The 24,825-nt window shown below is 35.3% G+C and overlaps 2 protein-coding genes and 1 long non-coding RNA gene across 5 annotated transcripts; 1 reads left to right on the top strand and 2 right to left on the bottom strand.

Annotated features, from left to right (window-relative positions):
• Positions 1-51: 51 nt before the first annotated feature.
• LOC140046896 (uncharacterized) lies at positions 52-2,089 on the bottom strand. Its single transcript, XR_011844881.1, has 3 exons — positions 1,747-2,089; positions 720-810; positions 52-76 (listed from the first exon to the last, which is right to left on the bottom strand). It is a non-coding gene; the product is annotated as an uncharacterized lncRNA (long non-coding RNA).
• Positions 2,090-3,949: 1,860 nt separating this feature from the next.
• LOC140057824 (membrane cofactor protein-like) lies at positions 3,950-12,814 on the top strand. 3 transcript variants are annotated; one of them, XM_072103588.1, is made up of 7 exons: positions 3,950-4,267; positions 4,444-4,635; positions 4,809-4,868; positions 6,076-6,237; positions 7,308-7,472; positions 11,748-11,911; positions 12,198-12,814. In XM_072103588.1, exons 2-7 carry the CDS (start codon positions 4,518-4,520, stop codon positions 12,285-12,287), a joined length of 759 nt encoding a protein of 252 aa, XP_071959689.1. In that variant the 5' UTR covers positions 3,950-4,267; positions 4,444-4,517; the 3' UTR covers positions 12,288-12,814. The 3 variants fall into 3 exon arrangements, with proteins under 3 accessions (XP_071959689.1, XP_071959697.1, XP_071959680.1); XM_072103579.1 differs by having other exon boundaries at positions 3,952-4,267; positions 4,806-4,868; positions 12,198-12,813; XM_072103596.1 differs by lacking the exon at positions 4,809-4,868 and having other exon boundaries at positions 3,951-4,267.
• A 5,794-nt stretch (positions 12,815-18,608) lies between these two features.
• LOC140041962 (uncharacterized) lies at positions 18,609-19,541 on the bottom strand. The gene has a single exon (XM_072087668.1). The coding sequence runs from the start codon at positions 19,539-19,541 to the stop codon at positions 18,609-18,611; it is 933 nt and encodes a 310-aa protein (XP_071943769.1).
• Positions 19,542-24,825: the final 5,284 nt, after the last annotated feature.

The raw sequence follows: 24,825 nt of genomic DNA, 5'->3' as shown, positions 1-24,825 counted from the left end.
CATTCACATGTGATGCTGGTTATACATTGGTGGGAAAATCAACAATAACGTGTGGAAATGGAAAATACAGCTCATCCTATCCAGAATGCAAAGGTGGGTTTTACATTATTGTCATATAGGCCTACATAGAACTATCAGTTACGGTATAGAGCGATTTTAGTAGCATATGTTCGCAATCGCCTCACTATTCTGTGGTTCTGGTATTATAAAGTATTTTCTGATAATGAATAAACCATAGAATAGCAAGTCTACCATCGGTCACGTGTACATTGCTGGCTATATAAGTGACTAATACTACTAAAACACAAACAACATGTTTCTGAAAGCTTATTTTTATAAAGTTCACCAATAGGAATAAGTTTTAATGCAAGAAACATTAAGCTTCCTAATATACTACTTAATATTTCCAGCTAATTGTGAATCATCCATCAGTATTGTAAATGGTCAGTACTCTGGTAGCTATACTCATGGAGGATCCATTGCATTCACATGTGATGCTTGTTATACATTGGTTGGAAAATCAAAAATAACGTGTCGAAATGGAAAATACAGCTCATCCTATCCAGAATGCAAAGGTGGGTTTTACATTATTGCCATATAGGCCTACATAGAAATATCAGTTTATAGAATGCATTCATTGGTAGCTTCGCAACCGACTCACGTTGTGGATCTGGTATTATAAATTATTTTTTTATAAGAATAAAATAAAAATAGTCTACCATCGGTCACGTGTACATTGCTTGTCCTCATTCACGTAAACTTCTTACATCTTTTGAGGTAAGCTGGTGGTTATCACTTTTCACATTGTCTCTGTATTGAATAGAAAATACATTTACAGTATATGTTACAAAGATGACATAACTTTTGGACTTAACACTAGGAACATAGGGTACTCACAGATCGGTAAAATTACTCCATTGACTACCTAAATTTAAATTTCAATATTAACCATCATTTAAGCTGTTTTTTTAGTTTTATTCCAAAATTGTTTATATCTACCAAGCTATCTTCTTTGATCTTATAATCCCGTCGAGCATAGCTCATCGGCATATTTTTTTAGTTCTATGAATATATGTCTCTGACGGGATTTGAACCGGCGACCTTTCGCTTACAGGGCGAGTATCATACCACTAGACCACAGAGCCATATTTCAAATTAATTCACCTCCCTTAGGAAAAACATATATGGTATTATCGCAGATTTTCACCCACAAGTTAGATTCTCTCATGCAACAAACGCCCTCACAATCAATTGAGGCTCGACGCGATTATAAGATCATGTTCCGAATATGAGCACTGTTTCTATAACTTAACAGTATGATTTAATATAATTTACACAGTGCTACGCAACACAATTGATTTACATATACACAATATTATTTAAAAAACCCGTTGCGTACCCCTGTCGGGTACCCCTGTTAACACTGCCTTTGTTTTGAATACATTACACATGTGAACTCAGACATTTTTTTTTATTACAGATAATCGTCTATACATATGCAACAGTCGTTGGGCTGATCATGGAGGTTCATGGGGTGATTGGCATCTTTGGGAGTACCATTTTATACCTCCATCATGTTGCTACGGATACTAGCCTAGTATTAGTAATATGCAGCAGCATGTATTAATTATTCTAGGCCTAGCCCTGAACTGAAAAAATCCCAGGCTAAGTTAATTAATTTACCTTCCTGTTATTATTGCGTTATATATATTATTATATTTAAAATAACCGTCTAGGCCTACTTACCGACAAATTAACAGCTCAGCTTTACATATTTATACGATCAGGCCAGGGAAACCCACAGTCGAGTCGCGTCGATCTCTGGTGGTGTTGTTGTACATACAACGTGCATCGTCCATTGTTAGATCAGATCTCTGCTGTGTGGATGCTCATTAACATATCATGCATATGTATGAGTTAGCTCTACCGGCTTAATTTCTGAGCCGATGAGTTCGAAAAAATGGTAAACTTATTTTGATTTTTTTATAAGCGAAATCAATATTTTTTTCGGATTTTTTTTCGGTGGAAGTGAATAACTTTATGTTAACTACAAAACGGGCTATTCAAAATTTGATTTTTTTCATCTTTATTTTTCATTTCATCACAAGAGATGACTCCTTTATAAGCAGAAAGCAAGCAGCAGTTATAGTACTAAAGAGACTGACGTTTTTGCGAAAATGGAAACGCGACTATACTTTATAGGTCCCAGCTGCTGGACCCAAAAAAGAGAGTCTATTAGGACACGTCATGCTAAAATTACAAATCCCAAAGCATTTCTGGTATTTGACCGATATATATAATTCGCTGTCAGATAATCATTGAATTATTATCAAAACAGTCCATTAAAGTTTTGTTTGTAATAGGATACTTCACACTTGAAGTATCTAGGCGTGATGAAGTGACCCCCAGACTTGACCTTAGCAATAAAATAAACTAAAGTGAAAGAAATTTAGTCCGTGTTTCATATCAAAGTTATCACTTCTGTAACAAAAAAATAATATTTATTCACGTATAAAAAGAGAAAAGAAACGTTTAATTATAACCCATTGTCTGATTGTCTGACAGACAATTTAATATTTTTTGTTTTAAATTACATTTTTTCAGGTAAAATAACTATTATGTGACAATAAAATGACACATTCAAAAACAAATTTGAAATAAAAAATATTTTTCAGAGGGACAATATATCTTTAAAACTGTTACATAAATAAGCGAGCAGCGTTTTTTGTAAGAAATATTTTTTGTCTTATGAACACCTGTATTATTCCGTTAATATGAATGGGTCATTCTTCAGTAAGTGTCTAATTTCAGGTTCATAAAAAATCGATTATAAAACTTTTTTTTTAATTGTTAAAGTTTATTCAGATAAATGAACATGTATTACATGGCAAGCGTATGTTTGGCGCAATCTTTATTATATAATTTGTATTTATTCGAACATGGTTTCATGTTGCTGTCATATCCGTCACATGGAATATACAAAGATAGAAAAAATAACGGATTAGGAATTATAAAACTATTTCCATTATTAATTGTTTGATACTATACAGTATTTTTTTCTCGATTAATAAAAAAATGACTGTTTTAGCATTTATTAGTATGATGTTATATGTTCAAAACCATTTACTATAATTCCAAAAAATATTAATTTAAAAAAATAGTAGGCCTATGACTGATGTTTTACAAAATTTACAACTAATATTACTAACCATTGACATAGTATAAGAATATTGTTTATATTTCATTTATACCACATAGTTGCGTTCATTACTGAAATATTTTAGGATTTATTTAAAAGGATAAAATATCCATGTGACGGAGATTAAACCGTGACGGATATGTACGAACCTCAAAATGATGCGACGGAAATGACTTTAAAATTTGATTTGAATATGTTTATTGGCCAGAGTCACATATATATATATACAATGTAATAACATAATAAAGATATATCATGGAGAATTCTCCATGGATATACAAAATGTACAACAGAAAAAGGCCCTGGCAACAACAAAAGGCCGTCATCTCCGTCACAACGAAACATTGGGAAATGTGACGGATATGAGCGTGACGGAGACGATGTATTTAGCATAGGACAGCCCATCCCAGGATCACCCCGTAGGCATGTCTGACAGCGGAGACGGAGTACATACTACTAGATATCGTGAATAAATTGTACCTCCAGTTGAAAAAAAAAACCCAGAAATTATAATTATTTAATGAGTTCTATACCGTTCGGATATGACGTTCAATAAAGGTACGCAACTGAAATTTTCTATGAAAGGCTTTTATTGAAAATAATGTAGTTTTATTTCCATATCTAATTTTATATTTATATCTAAATCATAACCTTACTCTGTAGAAACATTGCTTGACAGTAAATGGTTTTAACTTACTCTTACAATGCATTGAAAACGTTACAATATAAGTTGAATGTTGGATGGCATGGGTTTCTTGTTTCTCGAGAAAACCCCTATTAATAAACTATTTATGTTTGTTACTATACTCGGAGATTAAAATAGTTTTTTTTTAAATGAGTGTTATTATTAGTGTTATCAGAGTTTATTGTTTTTAATATCAGTGTTCTCAGAATAGGGGTTCTGCTTGTATGTTCGTCCATTAATGTTATTCGATTTTAAAGCCAGTTTCTTAATTATAGATAAGATAAATATATCTTGTTTGTTGGTGAAAGGTTGAAGCATAGAGCTATACATTATTCTAATTTATAGCTCCATGGTTACAAGTACATAATGGTAAATCAAACTAGGTAATCATACATTAATTTTTGATATGAAATTGATCGCAGTTTCAATAGCAGAGTTTATTCAATATTAACCATCAATAATAGCCTAAACAATTTACTATTTATTGATAAGCTGTTATAACAATTGAAAATACATTGAACATCACGTGGCATTAATATTTAACTTGTTTTGCTTACAGTATGTTTCAACTATGATACTTGTTTGTGAAGTCAATCATTGCCACCAGCGTATTATACATAGCACATACATGTTATGTATGTGCTGTGTACATCAACTAAAATGAGAAAAAGAATAATTGTTTTTTCTTTGTTTTTCCTGGTGATCAACTCCTATGTTTTTGGAAATACACCCCCACAATCTCCGGCTAATAGTAAGTTGTTTTGTTTGTTTTTTTCTTTTTCAAGGGTTGGTTTCGATGTTTTATGGAAATCAGTGGACGACGACTACGATAATATAAATTAATATTACAATAACAGTAGTTAACATATTACGAACAAAAAAATCATCTATATAATTAGATTCATTGTTGATTTTTTTTAGCAGTTGAAAAAAATTATTATCCAGAGACATGTATATTGACTTACACTTACAGGAGAAACAAAAGTAAGATGTAATTGATATTGTATGATTATTTCGTTTAATAATTGCATTATTTAATAACTTAACGATAAACTGATTTGTATTGAAATGATAGCTTGTCAAATGTTGATGATTTTTCGATTATTGCATTAAAAAAACTATAGACATGAATTTATCATTAAGATTAGATGATCCGCGCAAACAAATCGTATTGCACATATAATTATATTGACACTTAATAATAAAATAATTAAATACAAGATAATTATTTTGTATTGATTAATTATCACGTTTACGTCACAGTATTTTATTTTAAAATTCAGGGACAAATTTTAATAGAAAACAACAAAGCTATTTTGATTAATTAGTTCACACGATTCTTTAATAGATGATAGACTTTTTAACAGTCTCCTAAAAAAAAATTGACTTAATAAGCACAACACAACTGAACCAGCAGGGTGTTTCTATTTCTAAAGCAAGCAGACCTCAAAAGCGAACCCCACAAAATACGCCAACCATACGAAATAGGTGATACCGTAAATTTTAGAATCACTTTAATCTTTAGATAAAAAAAAAACCCAAAATATAAAATACAAAAAAAAAAAAAATTTAAATGCGCAAAATGTCCTAGAAACTTTCTGTAAATGGATCAGAATTTGTTTATACATACAATGTGGGTACCTGTTGATAATATTAGTATTACTGATATCTATTAAATAAATGTTCTGTTCTTATTCTAATATCTTCAATCATCTAATATTTTTTTAATTATAATTTGCTGTCAAGATAATGACGTCACGTATACAGTAATCCTCATAAAAGAGTCATTAGAAGTGCATTGGAATGTCTTTACAGTTAACTTGAAATAAGGAGTGGCATTTGGAAATTGAAATTCAATCCAAATTGCTTCAATAAAACACCACCGGATCAAATTTTCAATCCTTCAATATTTTTACATTATTATATTTACAGTATTATATTTACTTTTTTTTAAATTTAAAATTATAATTACATTGTATAATTTTATTTGATGTACGTATACAGTACTCAAAATCTGTATGGCTCTTGTTGAATGTTTTATCACAAATTTACAGCAATAATGTCAGGGCAGAATAAAATGGAAAATCGTTGTACTTCTAGAAATTATTTCAAAATGCGCGGACAGGCCCCATCCTAACAACACATTTGTAATATTTTTAAACAATAATTATTTCATATGTTTTATTAATAGCCCATTGTCAACTGACACCACTTGAATGGCACCGTTTTAATGGATCGATCAAGCACGGTGGTGTGATTCAGTTCAATTGTTTAGATGGATATAAACTAGTTGGAAATGAATACCTACATTGTCGGAATGGTGTTTTTTTAGAGAAACCTCCTCGCTGTTTTGGTAAGGTTATTTTATTGTAGGAAATAATTAATATTGTGTTAGAATGTTCATGATTTTACAATAGCTATTGAGTAAACTTATACTTATCATACATTTAATGTACAGTATAATTATGACATGTAACGATGCTTTTGATTGATTGATTGATTGATTGATTTTATTCGATATTCATACACAAAAGTTAAAATATACAATGTACAAAAAGGATACCAGGATAACCCATTAAGTCGACAAATAAAAGTAAACTTATTTCCAATGGGGTCCAATCCGTATTAACTGAAAAAGTGAGTGGTTGGGCCTAGTACAATATATCATTAAGTTGGACGCAGTAAAATTGAAAAAACAAGAAAATACATATAAGACAAGATAACATCAAAAAACAATAATTATTAAAAAATAACTTAATTAAACTGATATTCCAAGCTGTTCATTATTAAAATATTCTTTAAGTTTTATTTTGAAGGTTGCATTATTTTGTATTGATTTGAGTGAATTGGGGAGCCTGTTCCAGTCACGGATACCTAAGAAATAAAAAGTCGAATCATTAACGCCATGCCAGTAGCCTTAGGAGTGACAAAATTAAATGTTGTACCCCTGGTGAAATGGTTATGATGATCATAAATTAACAAAAAGTTATCCTTAAGGAAAGAAGGCGTATTAAAGTTATATAGCGAATTTTGTGAACATAATTTAATCTTAAAAACTTATTTCTGAGGCTGACATTAAGAAACCCAAGATCGGAAAGCTTTTTGGCACGTATGTGAGACCTTGGACCAACATTTAAAATGAAACGTGCCATCTTGTTTTGGGCAGTTTTTAATTTATGTTTAAGATTCTTATTGACACCGCCGTACCATCACCATTTCTTTAGAGAAGAAAATTTGTGAAAAGTGTTACACGTACCTTTATGTGCTCTGATCTTCGAGAAAATAGATCTCATCATTTGCGAAATGCAAAGGTGGTAACAATAAATACATTCAGACATTACTAATAATGTGAAAAATAATAATGTATATTTACTTTAGCTAAATTAGCGACTTCTAAGTACATGTGTATGTCCTTTTCTCTAGCTAACTGTGAGTCATCCATCAGTATTGTAAATGGTCAGTACACTGGTAGGTATACTCATGGAGGATCTATTACATTCACATGTGATGTTGGCTATACATTGGTAGGAGAAACAACAATATCTTGTGATAATGGACAATACAGCTCATCATATGCTGAATGCAAAGGTGGGTTTTACATTTGTGGTCAATATTAAATAGAAATAAAACTTATAGAGAGATTTCAGTGACTGACAGGTTCACAGCCGACTCACTCCAAATTCTTTTCTGATAATGAGTAAACCATGATTCTGAACTAAAAAGTCTACCACCGGTCATGTGCACAGTAACTTCTAAAATGCGCAGGTGGTTACTTGTCCTGGTGAAATTAAACGTCTTAAATGCGCAGGTGGTTAATAGGCCGGCTGCGATTTTTTTTTTTCGTACATAAGTTGGGGACCCCTTCATGAAACGTCACAAAATAAACATGAATAATTCATCAGTTAAATTTGTTGTTCCGTGTGCACCCAAGCGTATAGCAACAAGAAGTGATTACACAACTGCGATACGATACTTTCTACAGTAGGCCTAGGATTCTAAGTAAATTCACGTGATTGCCTTCGCGCACTCTTCTTCACACAAAATGTGTCGAGTCGAGGCTAATCGACTGCTAGGCAAGTACGGCAAGACATTAAACTAAGTAGTAATTCATTGGACATAGCCCAAAGAAAGCTTAGACCCACAAGAATAAAGAATGTGTATAATTTGTGTACTGTATTTTTTTAATTCTGCTATTTTATTATCAAACAATATGCATGTACTCAAAGGAACTTTAAAAATGCGCGTATATGAACACATGAGATGGGAAGATTTGACCCACGAGAATAAAAATGTATTTTTGTGTAATGTTTATTGTTTAATTTTGCTGACTTATTACTCGGATTGTGTCATACCAAAGATAGTTACACTATAGTGTAACTATCTTTGGTCATACCTAACACACACACGTCACACAAATCCACACAGCTACTATAACTAGAATAGACATGGGTTTAGAGACTAATAATTAGGCCTAATAGTATTAATAGAAACTATAGTTTTAACACGTAATTCTTTAGTAAAAAATTATATTGAAAACACCATAAACTTACTAAAGGCTGATTATTTCGACAATCCACACAAAACGCCGCTATTCTTCTATGAAATCGCACGCCGCAACAAAAGCGGAGATAGGCCTAGAATCGTACCGCACTTGTGTATTGTGTAATCACTTCTTGTTGCTATACGCTTGGGTGCACACGGAACAAGAAAATTTAATTGATGAATTATTCATGTTTATTTTGTGACGTTTCATGAGGGGGTCCCCAACTTATGTACGAAAAAAAAAATCGCAGGCCGGCTACTTGTCCTGGTGCAATTAAACGTCTTAAATGCGCTGGTGGTTACCACGGTTCAAATTGTCTCTCTGTCTTGAATTGAAAATAAAGACGTACAGTTACTCTAGTAGCTAGATCAACTTTCGTATGCACTTTGAGGTCCAGAGAATTTGACTTCAGAAATTGGTTTAGGGTGGTCAAACCAAAGATTGTATAGCGCCCCTACGCGGCGCAAGATAGGTAACTGGGTGAGACCTTTGTAATCCATGGACGCCATTCTGGCGGACAAGTTTGAACCGGAATAAAGTCGTTGTCACAATATCCACGATGTTTTGGTTAAAGAACGAAGTTGTCTAACCAAACATATCAATGTAAACACACAGAATTAGTTGGAAAGTGTCCAGATCCCAAAGAAACTTTTATTTTACTTTGTTTACATAATTTCTTCCCTTTTCCATGAATCAATCATAAAGATGGTTAACCACAGATACTTCGAGGCGGACCGCAACATTTAAACCATTTACATTTAAATCGCAATAATAACCTGTCCGCCCGAATGGCGTCCATGGATTTACTGGGCGCGTAGTGTTATAAGATAGGAGCTTGCCAACAGTTACCTATGTTGCGCCGCGTAGCGGCGCTACATAATCTTTGGTCAAACAATCATTTTTGGCTTGGTTACACATTTTGAAAATGTGGCGAAAGGTCAAAAGGTCAGGGTGAAAGGTCATAAGACCAAACACCAATATGTCCTTAAATCTCAACAACTACTGGTCACAGCGAAGTAATTTTGGTCTCAAATTGATCAGAATATATACATTTATATTCAGTCTAATGGGACATTTTAGTTCAAAATGACCGGAAATTCCATTTCTGACCTTTGACCCACAACCCAGGTCATGCATTTATCTCCGTAACTACTGGTCGTAGACACTTGAATTTGGTTTTAAATTGTTCGAAATATATATTTTGTTATCTGTTACACATTTTGAAAAATGTTACAAAAGGTCAAAGGGTCAGGGTTATATAAACAAATAAATAAAGGTACTAGAATCTTGGCAACCACTGGTTGCAGCAAGTCAATTTTGGTCTCAAACTGTTCAGAAGGCATAGATTTATATTCCGTCTAATGGGGCATTTTAGTAAAAAATGATCAGAAATGCCATTTCTTACCTTTGACCCACATACCAGGGCATCTTCATATCTCTGTAAGTACTGGTCGTAGAAACTTAAATTTGGTATCAAATTGTTCAAAATATACATATTTACATTCATTGTAATAGAAAATGTGGTTAAAAGATGAATTGAACAGAAAATACTATTAGTAATGTTTCAAACAAAAAACATATCTCTACACAGTAATGTTATGAACTGATATTTTAAATTGTTTCAATTTCAAGTACTAGTTATTGCTGTCCACGAGAACATTTTGATATAAACGTCAAGCTCAACAGTTCTTTTCAGAATGCTAGAAGTAACTTGCCATGTGTATCCGATTAAACGCCCCGGGCATTTATTGTTCAAAAGGGTTTTTAGGGGGAGGGGAGGCATCTTTATTTGGGGTATAATATGGTAATATGTATTATACAGATATTGACTGCTTAGAGGTTAAATATAAGATTTGACATCCCCGAGGGAATGATATTATTAAGTTCGAGGGAATATATATTTCCCGAAGCGCCAGCTGAGGGAAATATATATTCCCCGAGAACTTAATATCATTACCGAGGGGATGTCAAATCTTATATTTAACCGATATAAAAGGCAATATCTGTTATATTATATAGCCAAGAACAAGTCTGCTGGGTTGGGTGAAGCTAGGCTATAGGCCTCCTAGTATTTGTATTGTATTTAAAACAAGCCTGCCTAGACACCTTACCTTGCGAAGAATAATATACAGATAATTACTAATTAATGACTCCTTGGCAATAAAATATTCACTTAGGCCTAGGTCGTTTAAATTAACAGAAGAATTTCCATCAATAAGCCTATTAATAATAATATTATAATCAGGTAGGCCGAATAAACAATTCGTCTTTTTCTCGATCTTCGAGGAGCCGAATCACCGGATGTTCAGCGCGTACTAGTTAATAGGTTACTACCGTGAGTATTGACCAATCACAAACGGTGTTTCATCACATTTAGGGTGGACTTATAACAAATGAGGGCGCTATGTATGCATAGCTTAAATAGTTTAGAAGATTAATTTCTTCAAGCAAATTCCATGGCCCAGCGGATGAAACGTTGTCTTGCGATGGAGTGACAATTCCACCCGATTTCAAGATCGAGTAGATGACTTTTGTTTATTTATCGGCAAACTCGAGTGTTGCACACGAAAATTACAAAGTCAATATCATCGTACTCGAGAATTTATATGATTAATGACAGGGGACACGATTATTACGCGAAAATTACACAGTCAATATCATCGTTCTCGAGGATATATACGATTTACGATCCTCGCAGCGGTAGTCATGTGATGCAGTTTCAACCAATCACGTTCGCGTATTTACATAGGCTATGTAATATAATCAAATAAATACCACCTAGATGTAAAGTAAAATACAGCACAATTAATATAAAAAAGTGACAAAAAAATGCTTGGTAAATTGTAGATGATGGTAGTTAATGTAATGTGTTGTGATACAATTATTGTGTAAATGCATGTGGCGGGCGTATTCCACATGATGTTCTATTGGAGGGAATGGTGTCGTTTATTTGAGGGAGGCTTTTCTTCAAAGCGGGTGTTAATTAATATTACCATATTATACCCCAAATAAAGATGGCTCCATGACATGACATATCTTTTACTTTTTAGTTATAGAGCGATTTAGTGGCATAAGCTCACAATCGCCTCACTATTCTGTGGTTCTGGTATTATAAAGTATTTTCTGATAATGAATAAACCATAGAATAGCAAGTCTACTCTCGGTCACGTGTACATTGCTGCGCTTTATAAATGACTAATACTACTAAAACCCAAACAACATGTTTCTGAAAGCGTATTTTGATACAGTTCACCAATAGGAATAAGTTTTAATGCAGGAAACATTAAGCTTCCTAATGTATTACTTAATATCTCCACCAGCTAACTGTGAGTCGTCCATCAGTATTCGAAACGGTCAGTATTCTGGTAGCTCTACTCATGGAGGATCCATGACATTCACATGTGATGCTGGTTATACATTGGTAGGAGAAACAACAATAACTTGTGATAATGGACAATACAGCTCATCATATCCTAAATGCATGGTAAAAGATATGTTTTAAAAATTATTATTACAAATTAACTTATTTTTTATTTCTATATTCAAGTATACCTATATTAAGTTCCAACATCAGCAACTTTAATCCATTATTATTTCAGTTGATATTGTTTCTTAACATGATTTAACAACGTTGAATAAAGGTTGACATTTTTATTTCGCTTCAATTCCAGTTAACCTTTTATTTAAAAATAGAAATAAGCATAAAATTACAAGATGTTTTCCACGGCACAAATACTGTGAATCATTCATAATTTTTCTTTATTTTGCAGGTTTTGCCGGTGGTGGATAGTTATGATTACAGGGCAGGGCAGGGTAAATGTGGAAGTGGCCCCGTACCCCAATTTACAGGTGTATGTTAAAAAAACGTTATAAAAACGTACTGGTTTTGTTTTGGAAACGTTTTGATTAAACGTTTTCAAAACGTGAATTTGTGGAGTTTTGCAAACGTTGAAATAACGTGTTTTTGTAACGTTTTAAAAACGTTTTTTGAACGTATTTATAACGTAATATTTCTAGATAAAATAATGTTAAAATACTATATTTTTAACGTATTTATTTGGTTGAAATATTTCGTTTTTAATACGTGAATTTGTGGAGTTTTGCAAACGTTGAACGTTTAAAGCACACATTTTAAACGTATATATAACAAATAATGATATTTCAATTGTTTCACGTTTCGTGAATGGTAGAATATAACAATAAAGATACGGACTAAATAACTCGTGTTACTCGGTGGCCATATTTATTCAGATCAAGACATAGCGCCCTCAGTCGGGGCACGATACTGTGACATCCTTCCTTTTTTAAAATAAGTTACGGTGTGCGCTTTTATGAATTTTTTTTTTTTTTATACTTATTTGTTATTTAGTGTGATGAATATAATAAAATATAGTATATCAATTAGTATCAGTGTTACTGTTTAGACTTCATATCTCTTGTGAGTGAATTATTATAAATACAGTATTATCATGAGTAACTTTAACACAACTTTAACTTCTTTAACATAACGTTTAACTTTAACTTCTTTAACATAACGTTTAACTGCAACAATTTATTGATTAACTGCTTTTATTGATTAATTAGTTATAGCAGCTACGATATGAATTTGTTTTTATTTATGAGTTACATAATCTTTTAGATAGATAGGTTGTTTTTTTATTCTGGTTGATCTGCGTGGTTGAGTTGGTTCCGCCATTGGTATGTGTGGTGTAGTTTGTTTGGTTGTTGGTATTGGTTGCGTTGTGACCTCCTGCTGTTCAGTTGGTATTGTTGCATTATCATCTGCTGTTTCCATTGGTGGGTAGAGTTGAGTTGTATCAGGGGGTGATTCAGGTGTTTTCCTAATATGAACTCTGTTTCTTCTATAGGTACCTGTTGGTGTGTCTATCTCATATGATCTTTCATCTAGTCTTTTTACAACTACCGGTACTCCTTTTTGCCATTCTTTTTTACCTAATCGGTGTGGTTTTAGTCTTACCGTATCACCTTCAACCAGTTCTGGTAGGTCATGTGCATGTTTATTGTATTTAGATACTTGTTTCTCCTTGTTGGCTTTTATCTGTAGCTTGTCCAACTGTAGATACTCTTTTCCTCTGGGTGTTAGTAATGTGTCAGTCATTGGTAACATTGATCTTGTGCGTCTGTTGAAAAGTCTCTGTGTAGGACTAGTTCCTGTTCCTTGAGTAGGTGTGTTTCGAACTTCAAGTAATGCCATATATGGGTCAGTTTTGCTTTTCTTACACTTCATCAACATAGTCTTTGCTGCTTTTACAGCTGCCTCTGCTTTACCATTAGCATTAGGATGATGTGGAGATGAGGTTTGATGTTGGAAATCCCAATTTGCACTGAAGTTTCTGAACTCGTGACTGGAAAATTGGGGGCCGTTATCCGAAATGACAATTTCAGGAATCCCGTTTCTCGCAAAGTGTTGCTTTACTTTCTTTATGACTGATTTTAAATTAGTTATTGTTTCAGTTAGTTTGTCAACTTCCCAAAATCCACTGTAGTAGTCCACTGTGGTCATGTAATCTACCTTATCAAGTGTGAATAGGTCAATTCCAACTTTGTGGTAAGGATATTTGGCTTCAATAGGAATCATAGTTTCCTTTGTCTGTGCCTGTTGATACGTTTGACAAACATCGCACATTTGTGTCATTTGTTTTATTTCATATGACATTCTGGGCCAAAAAATACATTCCCTTGCTCTTCTCAGCATACTATCTCCTCCAAGGTGGGAAACATGCAGACGTTCCTTTATTGATTTTCGTGATGAGATAGGTACTACTACTCGTTCACCTTTGAATATAAGTCCATCATGCACTGCCAGTTCATCTCTGAATGAATAATAAGGCATAATCTGCGTTGGTACAAACTGTTTTTCATCTGGCCATCCTTGCATAATTATGGATTTCAGTATTTTTGTAGTTTCATCCATGTTTGTTTCTCTTTTAAGTTCATCAATTCGCTCTGGGCCAATACGAAGACTACCAACTGCATTTACTTGATCAAATTTGTCTACCTTGTCAGTATTTGGTAGATATGCCCTAGATAAAGTGTCAGCGATATACATTTCTTTGCCTGTTGTGTATACGATCTTTGTATCGTACTGTAACAGTCTCATCAGCATGCCTTGCAGTCGCTTTGGAGCTTTGTGTAAAGGCTTTCTCACAATCATTTCAAGAGGTTTGTGATCACTGTTGATAATAATCAAACGTCCAAATGTATACTGATGAAATCTCTCCATTGCAAAAACAATTGCGAGGCACTCCTTCTCTATTTGAGCATATCTTACTTCTGTAGCTGATAGAGATCTGCTAGCGTATGCAATTGGCTTTCCTTCTTGTAATAAAGCTGCTCCAAGTCCTGTGCTTGAGGCGTCACATTGTACTATTAACTCCTTCTTTGGATCATAATAGACTAGAATAGGAGCTTTAGTGATTAGTTGTTTCAAATTAAGAATTGCTTTATCTTGGTCATCTGACCAGTGCCACTGACAATCTTGATGAGTCAGTCGACGAAGTGGTTCAACAACAGTTGCTAGCTGAGGTAGGAACTTTGCTAGGTAATTTGTTAATCCTAGCATTCTACGAACGCCTTCAACATCTGTTGGATTATCCATTTTGAGGATTGCTTCTAGCTTTTTCACGTCAGGTTTTAATCCATTAGCAGTTATGGTATGTCCCATGAAATCAATTGTGTCAGTATGAAATACACTCTTCTCTTTATTTAGTTGTATTCTAGCTTTCTGACATTTTTCAAAAAGGTTTCTCAAACTTTTGTCATGTTTTTCAGTTGTATAACCATAGACAAGTATGTCATCTGCTACGCATGCTACTCCTTCTAACCCTGTCAATGATTCATTTAACTTCCTTTGGAAAATTTCTGTGCTCACTTTCAAACCAAAGGGTAATCTATTCCAGCGAAATCTTCCAAACGGACAGATGAACGTAGTCAGACGGCTGCTGTTTTCGTCCAATTCACAGTGCCAGTATCCATGTGACAGATCAACCTTGCTAAATACCTTTGCATTGGCTAGTTCTGGTAGAATATCCTCCATGGTTGGTAGTGGATATCTCTCACGCTGCAGAACTTCATTCAGCGGTCTCGGATCTACGCATATTCTTAGTTTACCATTTTTTTTGGTTTGCATAGATATCTGTGAACACCAGTCTGTTGGTTCAGATACTGGCGTTATAACACCTTCTGTTAGTAGTTTGTCTAGTTCCTCTTTTAACTTGGGCTTCACGGATATAGGTACTCTTCGAGCTGGACATTGCGTTCCTTTTGAGTGCTCGGCAATCTTTATACAAACTTTTCCTGGTAGACGTCCCAGTTTACCATTAAAAACTGTTTTGTAGTCTTCAAGGATCTTGGATGTTGTCTGTGTGACACTATGTAATTGCTTGAAGTTACTGTAGTTTACCGTGATCAGTTTCATTTTTTCTGCTGTCTCTCTGCTTAATAGTGGTTGTAAATCTTGTTTGACAATTTGAAAATCAACTGTATATGACTTGTTTGTGGCGTCATTTTTAAGCGTTAGCACACATTTTCCTAATGGGATGACTTTGCTCTTGTTATACATTGTTAACTTTGTGTGTGATTGTTCAATTTTGGTACTACCTAGTTCAACATATTTTACTGGTATCACGTTTACAGTAGCTCCGCTGTCCACTTGGAATCGTATTTTACTTCCATCATTCATGGTCATTTCCGCATATATTGGTCCTGTTGAAACATTGTAAATTTTGTCTTCAGTTACACTCAATGTACTATCATCTGAATCTTGTGCTTCAACACCATATAGCTTGGGTTTCCGTTTGCATACAATAGCGAAATGGTTCATTAATTTGCATTTGTTGCACCGTTTACCCCAGGCAGGGCACATTTCTTTCTTTCTTGGGTGGCTGTTTCTACAATATTTGCATTTAGGCATGTTGCCAGACGGTGCTCTGTCACTAGTTTTATGTTTTCCTGATGACTGAGGGGTTTCATGTTTCTGCTGATGTCCACCTCTGTTCATCACTTTATGAACTTTTTCTTCCTCCAATGATTTACCAGAAATCACTTTCATTTGGTTGTATGTGTTTTCATAGCCGTGGCAGATGTCAATACATTTCTTTAAATCTATTTTTCTTTCTTGGAATAGTCGTTTTCTTACTCTTTCATCATGTACTCCCAGTACTAAACGATCTCGAATTAGACTATCTTTCATGCAATCACAGAAATTACAGGTTTTTTCAAAACATTTATATATGTGTCAATTGACTCGCCTTTTCTTGTTTTCGGGAATTGAATTTATATCGTTCAAAAATTTCATTGGTTTCACCAAGAATAAACGTATCCAATTTTTGTATGATTTCCTCACACGTGTCAGATTCTAGTGGGTCACATCCATTATATATTTGGAGTGCATCAACACCCATGGTAGAGATCAGTAATGATTTCTTAAAATGAGGTGATCGTGATGGATGATCTAGGTTGCTAGCAATGGTATAATGTGTCCAAAGCTGCTTCCATAATTTCCAATTTTCCTGTTTACCATTTGTGTCTAGTTTTACCGGTTCTGGGGGTTTAACATTGAACATCGGGACAGGCATTTGTATCGTCGGCAGTCCGTTGCCGTTAGCTTCATCCTGCAGGCCATGTGCGTCATTTTGCACGCCCTCCTCGCCGTCTGCCATCATGCTGGCTAGGCTAGTCGTATATATCTCGTTAGATTTAACAGTAAATATCTTACTTTACTTATCTGTGTTTCAGTGTGCAATTCAGACTAATCTTTTCTTGCAATGAGCACCGCTGCCACCATGTTTTACGTTTCGTGAATGGTAGAATATAACAATAAAGATACGGACTAAATAACTCGTGTTACTCGGTGGCCATATTTATTCAGATCAAGACATAGCGCCCTCAGTCGGGGCACGATACTGTGACATAAATAACGTTAAAGTAACGTTTTTTGGCGTATTGTTTTGGTTTTAAAAACGATATTTTTCGTATTAAAAAACGTTAATTTGTAGAGTTTTAAAAACCTAAAATTTCAGTTCTTAAAACATATTTCGCTTTTTATGGGGTTTTAAAAACGTTAAAATAACATTATTGTAACCATGTTGTAAGTACACGTACTTAAGAATGAAACGCTACCGACGAATTTACTGGCTCATTTATGCTGTATTACAGCCTTTATTTCTTCATTTATCTCTAACCTCTTATCTCTAACCTCTAATCTCTAGCCTCTAGCCTCCTAGCCTCTAGCCGTAAATTACTGAAAACAAACAAGTAATAGCAATCAGCAAATACAACCTCAAACTGAGGTAAATACAACATTAAAACTTAGGAAGAGAACAATGACGTATCTCAACCATACATGACGTAATCTATGCTTCGTCAAGCGGAACGACCGCTCAGACGTGCACAACACACCATGACGTGCAGCTAACTGTGTGATACATGATGCAAATTTGCATGTCTTAAATAGACTAAATAACTATAAAGTAATCTTAAAGTTCACGTCATAACTTCTACAATCATTCTGCTATCAGTAAACGTAATGATAATAATCAGTAAATAAAAATTTAAATAAACAATGTAAACAAACAAACTGAGGGCATAAAGGTGGGCTCCACAGAACAGCGACACCCATGACAACCTGCTCCGGCCATGCCACTCCAACCCTCCATGCTCTAGGCGGCGAGTCTAAACGACCTCGCCATCTAAATAATGCCAATCTGCCTAAGCAAGAAGGAGTCACGAATATTAAATGTATCATAACTAAAGCTAAAAACATCTATAACAAAGCATTACCGGTTCCGGTATCGTAGCTCAAATTCAACATAACAACTTTGTTGATTATTATGTCCTCTAAACAAACAATTAATATCACGTTCTCATATCTGTCCAAAAGGACCCGCACGATGGCGCTATAAAAATTAACCTACTGATTAGAAATCAGTACAGGCCTCCCATAAATTGACTACAATTTCTAACAAACAAATTAAACAATGGTATAATTATCAATGATAAACGAAGTAAGATTCAAACAATTACTAAATTATATAATTTCTACAAATGCAGTGTTAGATTACTGATCTTTAGGAACCAACAACACAATCTTGGTTACTGGCCTATCCAATGTTGTTCTTCTTCGTCCAACGAAGACAGTGACGCTTCTCACTAAACCATCATCACTCGGCTTGGTATTGGTAACTCGAGCAAGCTCCCAAATAATTTCTCGGGACACCTTCTTCATACAAAAGTACAATATCTCCAATGCTTATGTTTCTTTTCTTCTTAGTCCACTTCTGTCTTTGCTGTAAATTGATAATATATTCTTTTTGCCATCTACTCCAAAACGTATCCGCCAGGTGCTGGACTCTTCTCCAGAGCTTCCGGCTAAACTTCCCGTCCCTTTTGAAGTTTCCTGGCGGAGCATACACCGCACTGCTTTTCATCGTTAACAAGTAAAATGGTGTCAACGGTTCTAAAGATGCATCGTTAGTAGCACATAAAGGTCTGCTGTTAATTATTGCTTCTGCTTCTGTCATAAATGTGCTCAGCATGTCATCATTCAATAACGCCTTATGCTGAAGCATTAAGCTATCAAAAATGTTTCTGGTTGTTCTGATCATACGCTCCCAAGCTCCTCCGTGATGGCTTGCAGTGGGTGTGTTAAATTTCCAATCACAATTTAACCTTAGCATATTTATGCGAATTGCCTCTTGATCCATCTCTTTTACTGCTTCCTTCAGCTCTCTTGTGGCACCAATAAAATTGGTTCCTTGGTCGGACCTCATTTGTCTGACGGGTCCTCTCCTACATAAAAATCGCCGAAAGGCATTCATAAAGGAATCTGTCGATAACGAGCTGGCTATCTCCAGGTGCACACTTCGAGACACCAAACATGTAAATAGCACACCATAGCGCTTAAGTTCCTTTCTACCATTTTTTACAATGATCGGCCCAAAGAAGTCTACGCCACAGTAACTAAAGGCAGGACCTGCCTCGGCTCTTTCGACTGGTAGATCTGCCATACGCTGGAGTTCTGTAGGTCGTCTAAGTCGACGACATACCGTGCAGTCGTGAATATATCTCGAGACAGATGCCACGCCACCTATCATCCAGAACCCAGCAGCTCGCACCGCATTAAGAGTAATCCCTCTACCTTGGTGGTACACTTGATTATGGTAATGACTGACTATTAATCAGGTTAAATCACTTTTTGCAGGGATGATTACTGGATGTTTAATTTCTTCTGGTAGATTAGTTTTCTTTAAAATGGACCTGAAATGGATTTTCGATTTTTTTCATTTTAGAATGATGTTTTGGGGGCTATTAGGTGTTGCTAGAATGTATATTGTTATAAAATATAAATTCGCCCTTTTGGGGAAAGCCCCATTTGAAAATCAAAAAAATTCGCGGGTGACGTCACTTTGCGAATATATTCCTATCCCTCCAATGGACAATTTGCAGTTTTTTGGCTATAACTCTTGAAATCTATGGAGTATTTTCTAAAAAATGCTTGTGCTTTTGCAGAAACGTATTTAGAATTTTTTTAGATAAAATTATTACCGTATAAACGGTTAGTCATCGAGTAAATGACGATTTAAAATCTCCAAATCAACGGTTTTTTTCTGGCAATACCGACGTTAGCCTGGCAACGTTGTCCGGGATACAGCGCCGTGTGCAATGATGCGTATCCATATTTTCCGTTCGTGTATTTTGTATTCGTTTGTAATTTATACTGCTAAAATGTGTTAAGTTTCTTTAGTTTATAGTTTAGCAGAATTAAATTAGTAATATGAGATGGTAATTTATTTGTTCACGAATCAGGCAGTTCGAAAACGAATTTGATTCATATTTTACTTTGGCTTGACAATGAGCAGCAAGTTGTTGATATCGCTTTGGATGCACATGAAACGTGTGGGTGGATCGACTCCGCGCGCTGGGCACCGCCTAGCCTAGGCCTAGTATTAGTAAAGGTTTGGGAGGTAGGCCTAGGCCTTCTAAATTCGGGTTTTAGAACAAACAAAGTACATTTTAGGGCACTATATTTCAACAACATTATATATTGAATTAGTATTAGTGTCAACGCTTCGCGTATCTTTCCAGGCCGTCGATCATTCACGGACTATCGGGCGGCATACACGCTCTCGATCGATATCGCCGTCGTGAATATAGATGCTCCCGACGGCCGTTGAAATAGAATATTGCAATGGCGTGAGTAACTTTCGCTAATTTACCAAGGTATCTTAAAATTTCGTTTTTTCTCAAAATACTATACATTTAGTTTTTATTTGTATGGGCTTGTGTTAATTTGATACATTTAAATAACATGTGTGAATTTCTTGAAAATCGAAATTCCATTTCAGGTCCATTTTAAACGACCTCCTACACGCAGCAGTCCATCGTTGTCTACGACTGGGTCTAACTTCACCAGCGCATTCAAATCCTTCCATTCATTGTATTGCACAGCTTTAATTATCAATTTTTCACTTCTAGTTAGGTCTTCTACCGTAACTTCTCCGGATCGCTTCCATCCTCTTAATTTATAAATAAAGATTAAACACCTTGCAAGTATTTGTCGTACCTTGTGCCAACTGGAAGTTCTTCTTAACATGTCTGGAATCAGTTCAGTTTTCACTTGTGTTGCAAACACCTTAGCTTGCCTTACTTCCACATCGTCATCTTTTATTTCAATATGTAACTGGTTGATTGTATATTCTATTTCGTCATCAGCCTATGTCGCTACGGAGTAGTACGAGAGAGAGTACCGCGCATGCGTATGCCAGTTGTACCGTTCATGTACATGCTGCTAGTCATTTTCACTTATCAGATAGAAGAATAAATTTCCAAACTACAGTTTTTCAAAGTTTTTGTAGAATTTCCATCTAGACTGGTCAATTCAGATAAGTATATAGACACTACAGACCGTTTTTTAGAACAGGTTATTTCTTGTTTTCTCTATGGAGAACAGTGATTACATTTCTACTACGCCTAGGTCAAGCGAGGGTTTTCCCGCCGGCGCGCTTCCCGCCGTAGTAGGCGATGAAGAGACGGACCCCCCGCTATCGCCAACAGCGAAGGGCTCATCGCTTGTAAATGTGTTATGTTAGCTGCAATGCAGCGTAGTATGACAGAGACTAATACACTGTTGGGCGAGCTTAGTAGAGCCAAGCCTATTCAATTGTCTTCAAATGAAGCAATTAACACACCAGCTTCACACAGGAAGCATACACACTAGCTTCACAGGAAGCATACACTCCAGCTTCACAGGAAGCATCAAATACTGCACATGCAGCACATACCTCTAATGATAACTCAAATAATCACCCCATATCGGAGGACGAGGCCTTGAGCATATTCGGAGGGGATGAATTTGAAGAGGCTGAAGAGGTGGAGGAGGAAAATGTAGACTCCATCCTTAATCTAATAGATACGTCCCTATGTGTTGACAACACTGTTGGGCCTGACATATCGGAAAAAATCGCAAAGATAATAAATGCTAAATTTGAATCTGCACTGAGTCTAGATAAACGCAAGGCTATCATTGAGAGATATAAGATACCGGGAAATCTAAAAGAAGTATATGTACCAAAAGTAAATGACCAAATTTGGAATGGACTGAAGTCTTTTAATAAACAAAGGGATCTGCGTGTAGCAGCCCTACAGGACTCAGTCGTAAAGGCCACAAGTGCCATTGCTATTTGTATCGAAGATATGCTTAAGGCGAAAGAATCCAAAAAGGCTCCTGATTATAAGCTAACAGCTACCCGCCTGTTTGACTCTGTAGCCCTCTTGGGTTTTGTCAACAAAGAGTTATCGTATAAAAGGAGGGACACATTAAGACCGCTATTAAGCACAGACCTCAAAAATGCATGTTTAAGAACAAACAAACCTGAAAGAATGCTATTTGGCAATGACTTAAAACAGGTTATGACTGATTCAAAACTGGAAGGGAGGATTATGAAAAACCAGGGACAAGTAGGCAGATATGCCCCATACACTACACAGAGAAGGCCTTTTTTACCTCAGAGAGGGTACAACCCTCAGACATATCGACAAAACTATCAACAACACCAGGTAAATCCCCACGCCAGCGGACAAAGGGGACAGTCCGGACAGTACCAGGGAAAAAGAGGCAGGATGTTCAAGAATTACCGGCGATAGATTCACAGGTAAAGGCACACTCTGTGTTAAATGATCTTAAACGATACTTAGACTATCGAGTAGAACATTTTGTTGGTGGCCAATTGAAAAAATTTATAGAAAAATGGCAAGAACTAACTTCTGATCATACAATCCTAAATTCAGTGAAGGGTGAAATAATACAATTTTTAAGTCCTCCACCACAAACCATTACACGTCCATCAAATTTTATTGCAAAGAATCACATCAACTTAGTAGAACATGAAATACAGACACTGTTAACTAAACGTGTACTGGTTAAATGTGCATATGAACCAGGGGAATATGTATCTCCAATTTTTTCAGTTCCTAAGAAAGATAATAGGGTACGCATAATCTTAAATTTATAATCACTAAACAAATATATTGAATATAAACACTTTAAAATGGACACAATCAATACCGCATTAAGTATGATAACGAAGAATTGTTGGATGGCCTCTATTGACTTAAAGGATGCATATTAATAGTGTGGGAATACACAAGAATTCTCAGAAGTATCTAAAATTTCACTATCAGGGAGAACTTTATAAATTTACAGCATATCCAAATGGTCTTTCCTTTTGCCCACGAACATTCACCAAACTTTTAAAACCACCACTTAGTTTTCTGAGAAAGAGAGGACATATTTTATGTGCCTATATTGATGATTTACTATTAGTAGGATCCACATACAAGAGATGCGTTGATACTATTATGGAAACAATAAAGATGTTTGATAATTTAGGTTTTGTCATACATCCTGAAAAATCAGTTTTTATACCTACACAAAGTATCACATTCTTAGGTTTTAACATTAATTCAGGTAATATGAAAATTACTTTGACAAGTCCAAAAATTGATCGACTTACTAACTGTATTACCAGGATATTGGCAACATCTACTCCAACAATTCGAGAGATAGCACAGATTATTGGGTATATGGTGTCAAGCTTCCCTTCTGTACAATATGGTAAATGCCATTATCGGGCAGTGGAGAGGGATAAGATTAATGCTTTAAAGACAGCCAGAGGAAATTTCGACTCTAAAATGTGCTTGTCGTCCTCGGCTATTGAGGATCTACAATGGTGGCTGATAAACCTACCACAATGTTTTAATGTAATTGGACATTTAGCAATTGATTTAACTATTTACACAGACGCCTCTCTTTCTGGTTGGGGGGCAGCAATGGGTGAAGCCGCTACAGGTGGTCATTGGACAGTAAATGACAGAAAATACCATATAAATTATTTAGAGCTATTAGCTGCATATTTTGGCCTGAAATCCTTTTCCAAACAAGTTCTAGGTAAACAGGTAAAGCTCATGATTGACAATACTACTGCTGTTTCCATTATAAATAATATGGGAACATGTCACAGTGACCCTTGTAATGATATTACACGGACAATTTGGGCATTTTGTGAAAGTAATAATATTTGGATTACTGCAGCCCACATACCAGGAGTGCTTAATGTTACTGCTGATTTTGAATCTCGAAGACAGAATATAGATACAGAATGGATGCTAAATTCTAAAACCTTATGTGAGGTTCTAACGAAACTTAATGTTCTACCCACAATTGATTTATTTGCATCAAGACTAAATAAACAATTTGATAAATACATCTCTTACAGGCAAGATCCATATGCAACAGATATTGATGCGTTTACAATATCATGGCAAAATATATTATTCTATTGCTTTCCCCCTTTTAATTGTGTTCTCAGGGTTATACAGAAAATAATACAAGACAAGGCGCAGGGAATTCTAGTAGTACCAGATTGGCCATCCCAATCGTGGTACCCCATGCTGCTGGGGATACTCAAGGAAGCAACACAAATTCAACCGGCACCAGACCTTCTGTTGATGCCAGCACAACCGGGATTGATTCATCCTCTACACAAGAAACTACGACTGCTCATATGTCATGTATCAGGAGAAGCTTATTATCAAAGGGATTTACCTCAGGCACAATAGAGATCATACTAGCATCGTGGCGAGCAGGAACAAAGGTTCAATATCAAACTATGGCTAACAGATGGTTTGAATTTTGTGAGAGAAAAAATTGTGACATTATTTCACCACATGTGACATTACCACTTGAGTTTTTATCAGATATGTTTAATTCAGGTTTATCGTACAGTTCTATTAATACTGCTAGAAGTATGTTGTCTTCTCTTTTTGCTGTAGGTCAAGAGTATGCATCTTTTGGTCAATTACCTATTGTGAAACGCTTTA

This window comes from Antedon mediterranea, chromosome 1 (genome assembly GCF_964355755.1).
Source record: "Antedon mediterranea chromosome 1, ecAntMedi1.1, whole genome shotgun sequence".
NCBI lineage: Eukaryota > Metazoa > Echinodermata > Crinoidea > Comatulida > Antedonidae > Antedon > Antedon mediterranea.
The sequence above is the reverse complement of the archived record's forward strand: the minus strand, read 5'-3'. Positions and strand labels throughout refer to the sequence as shown.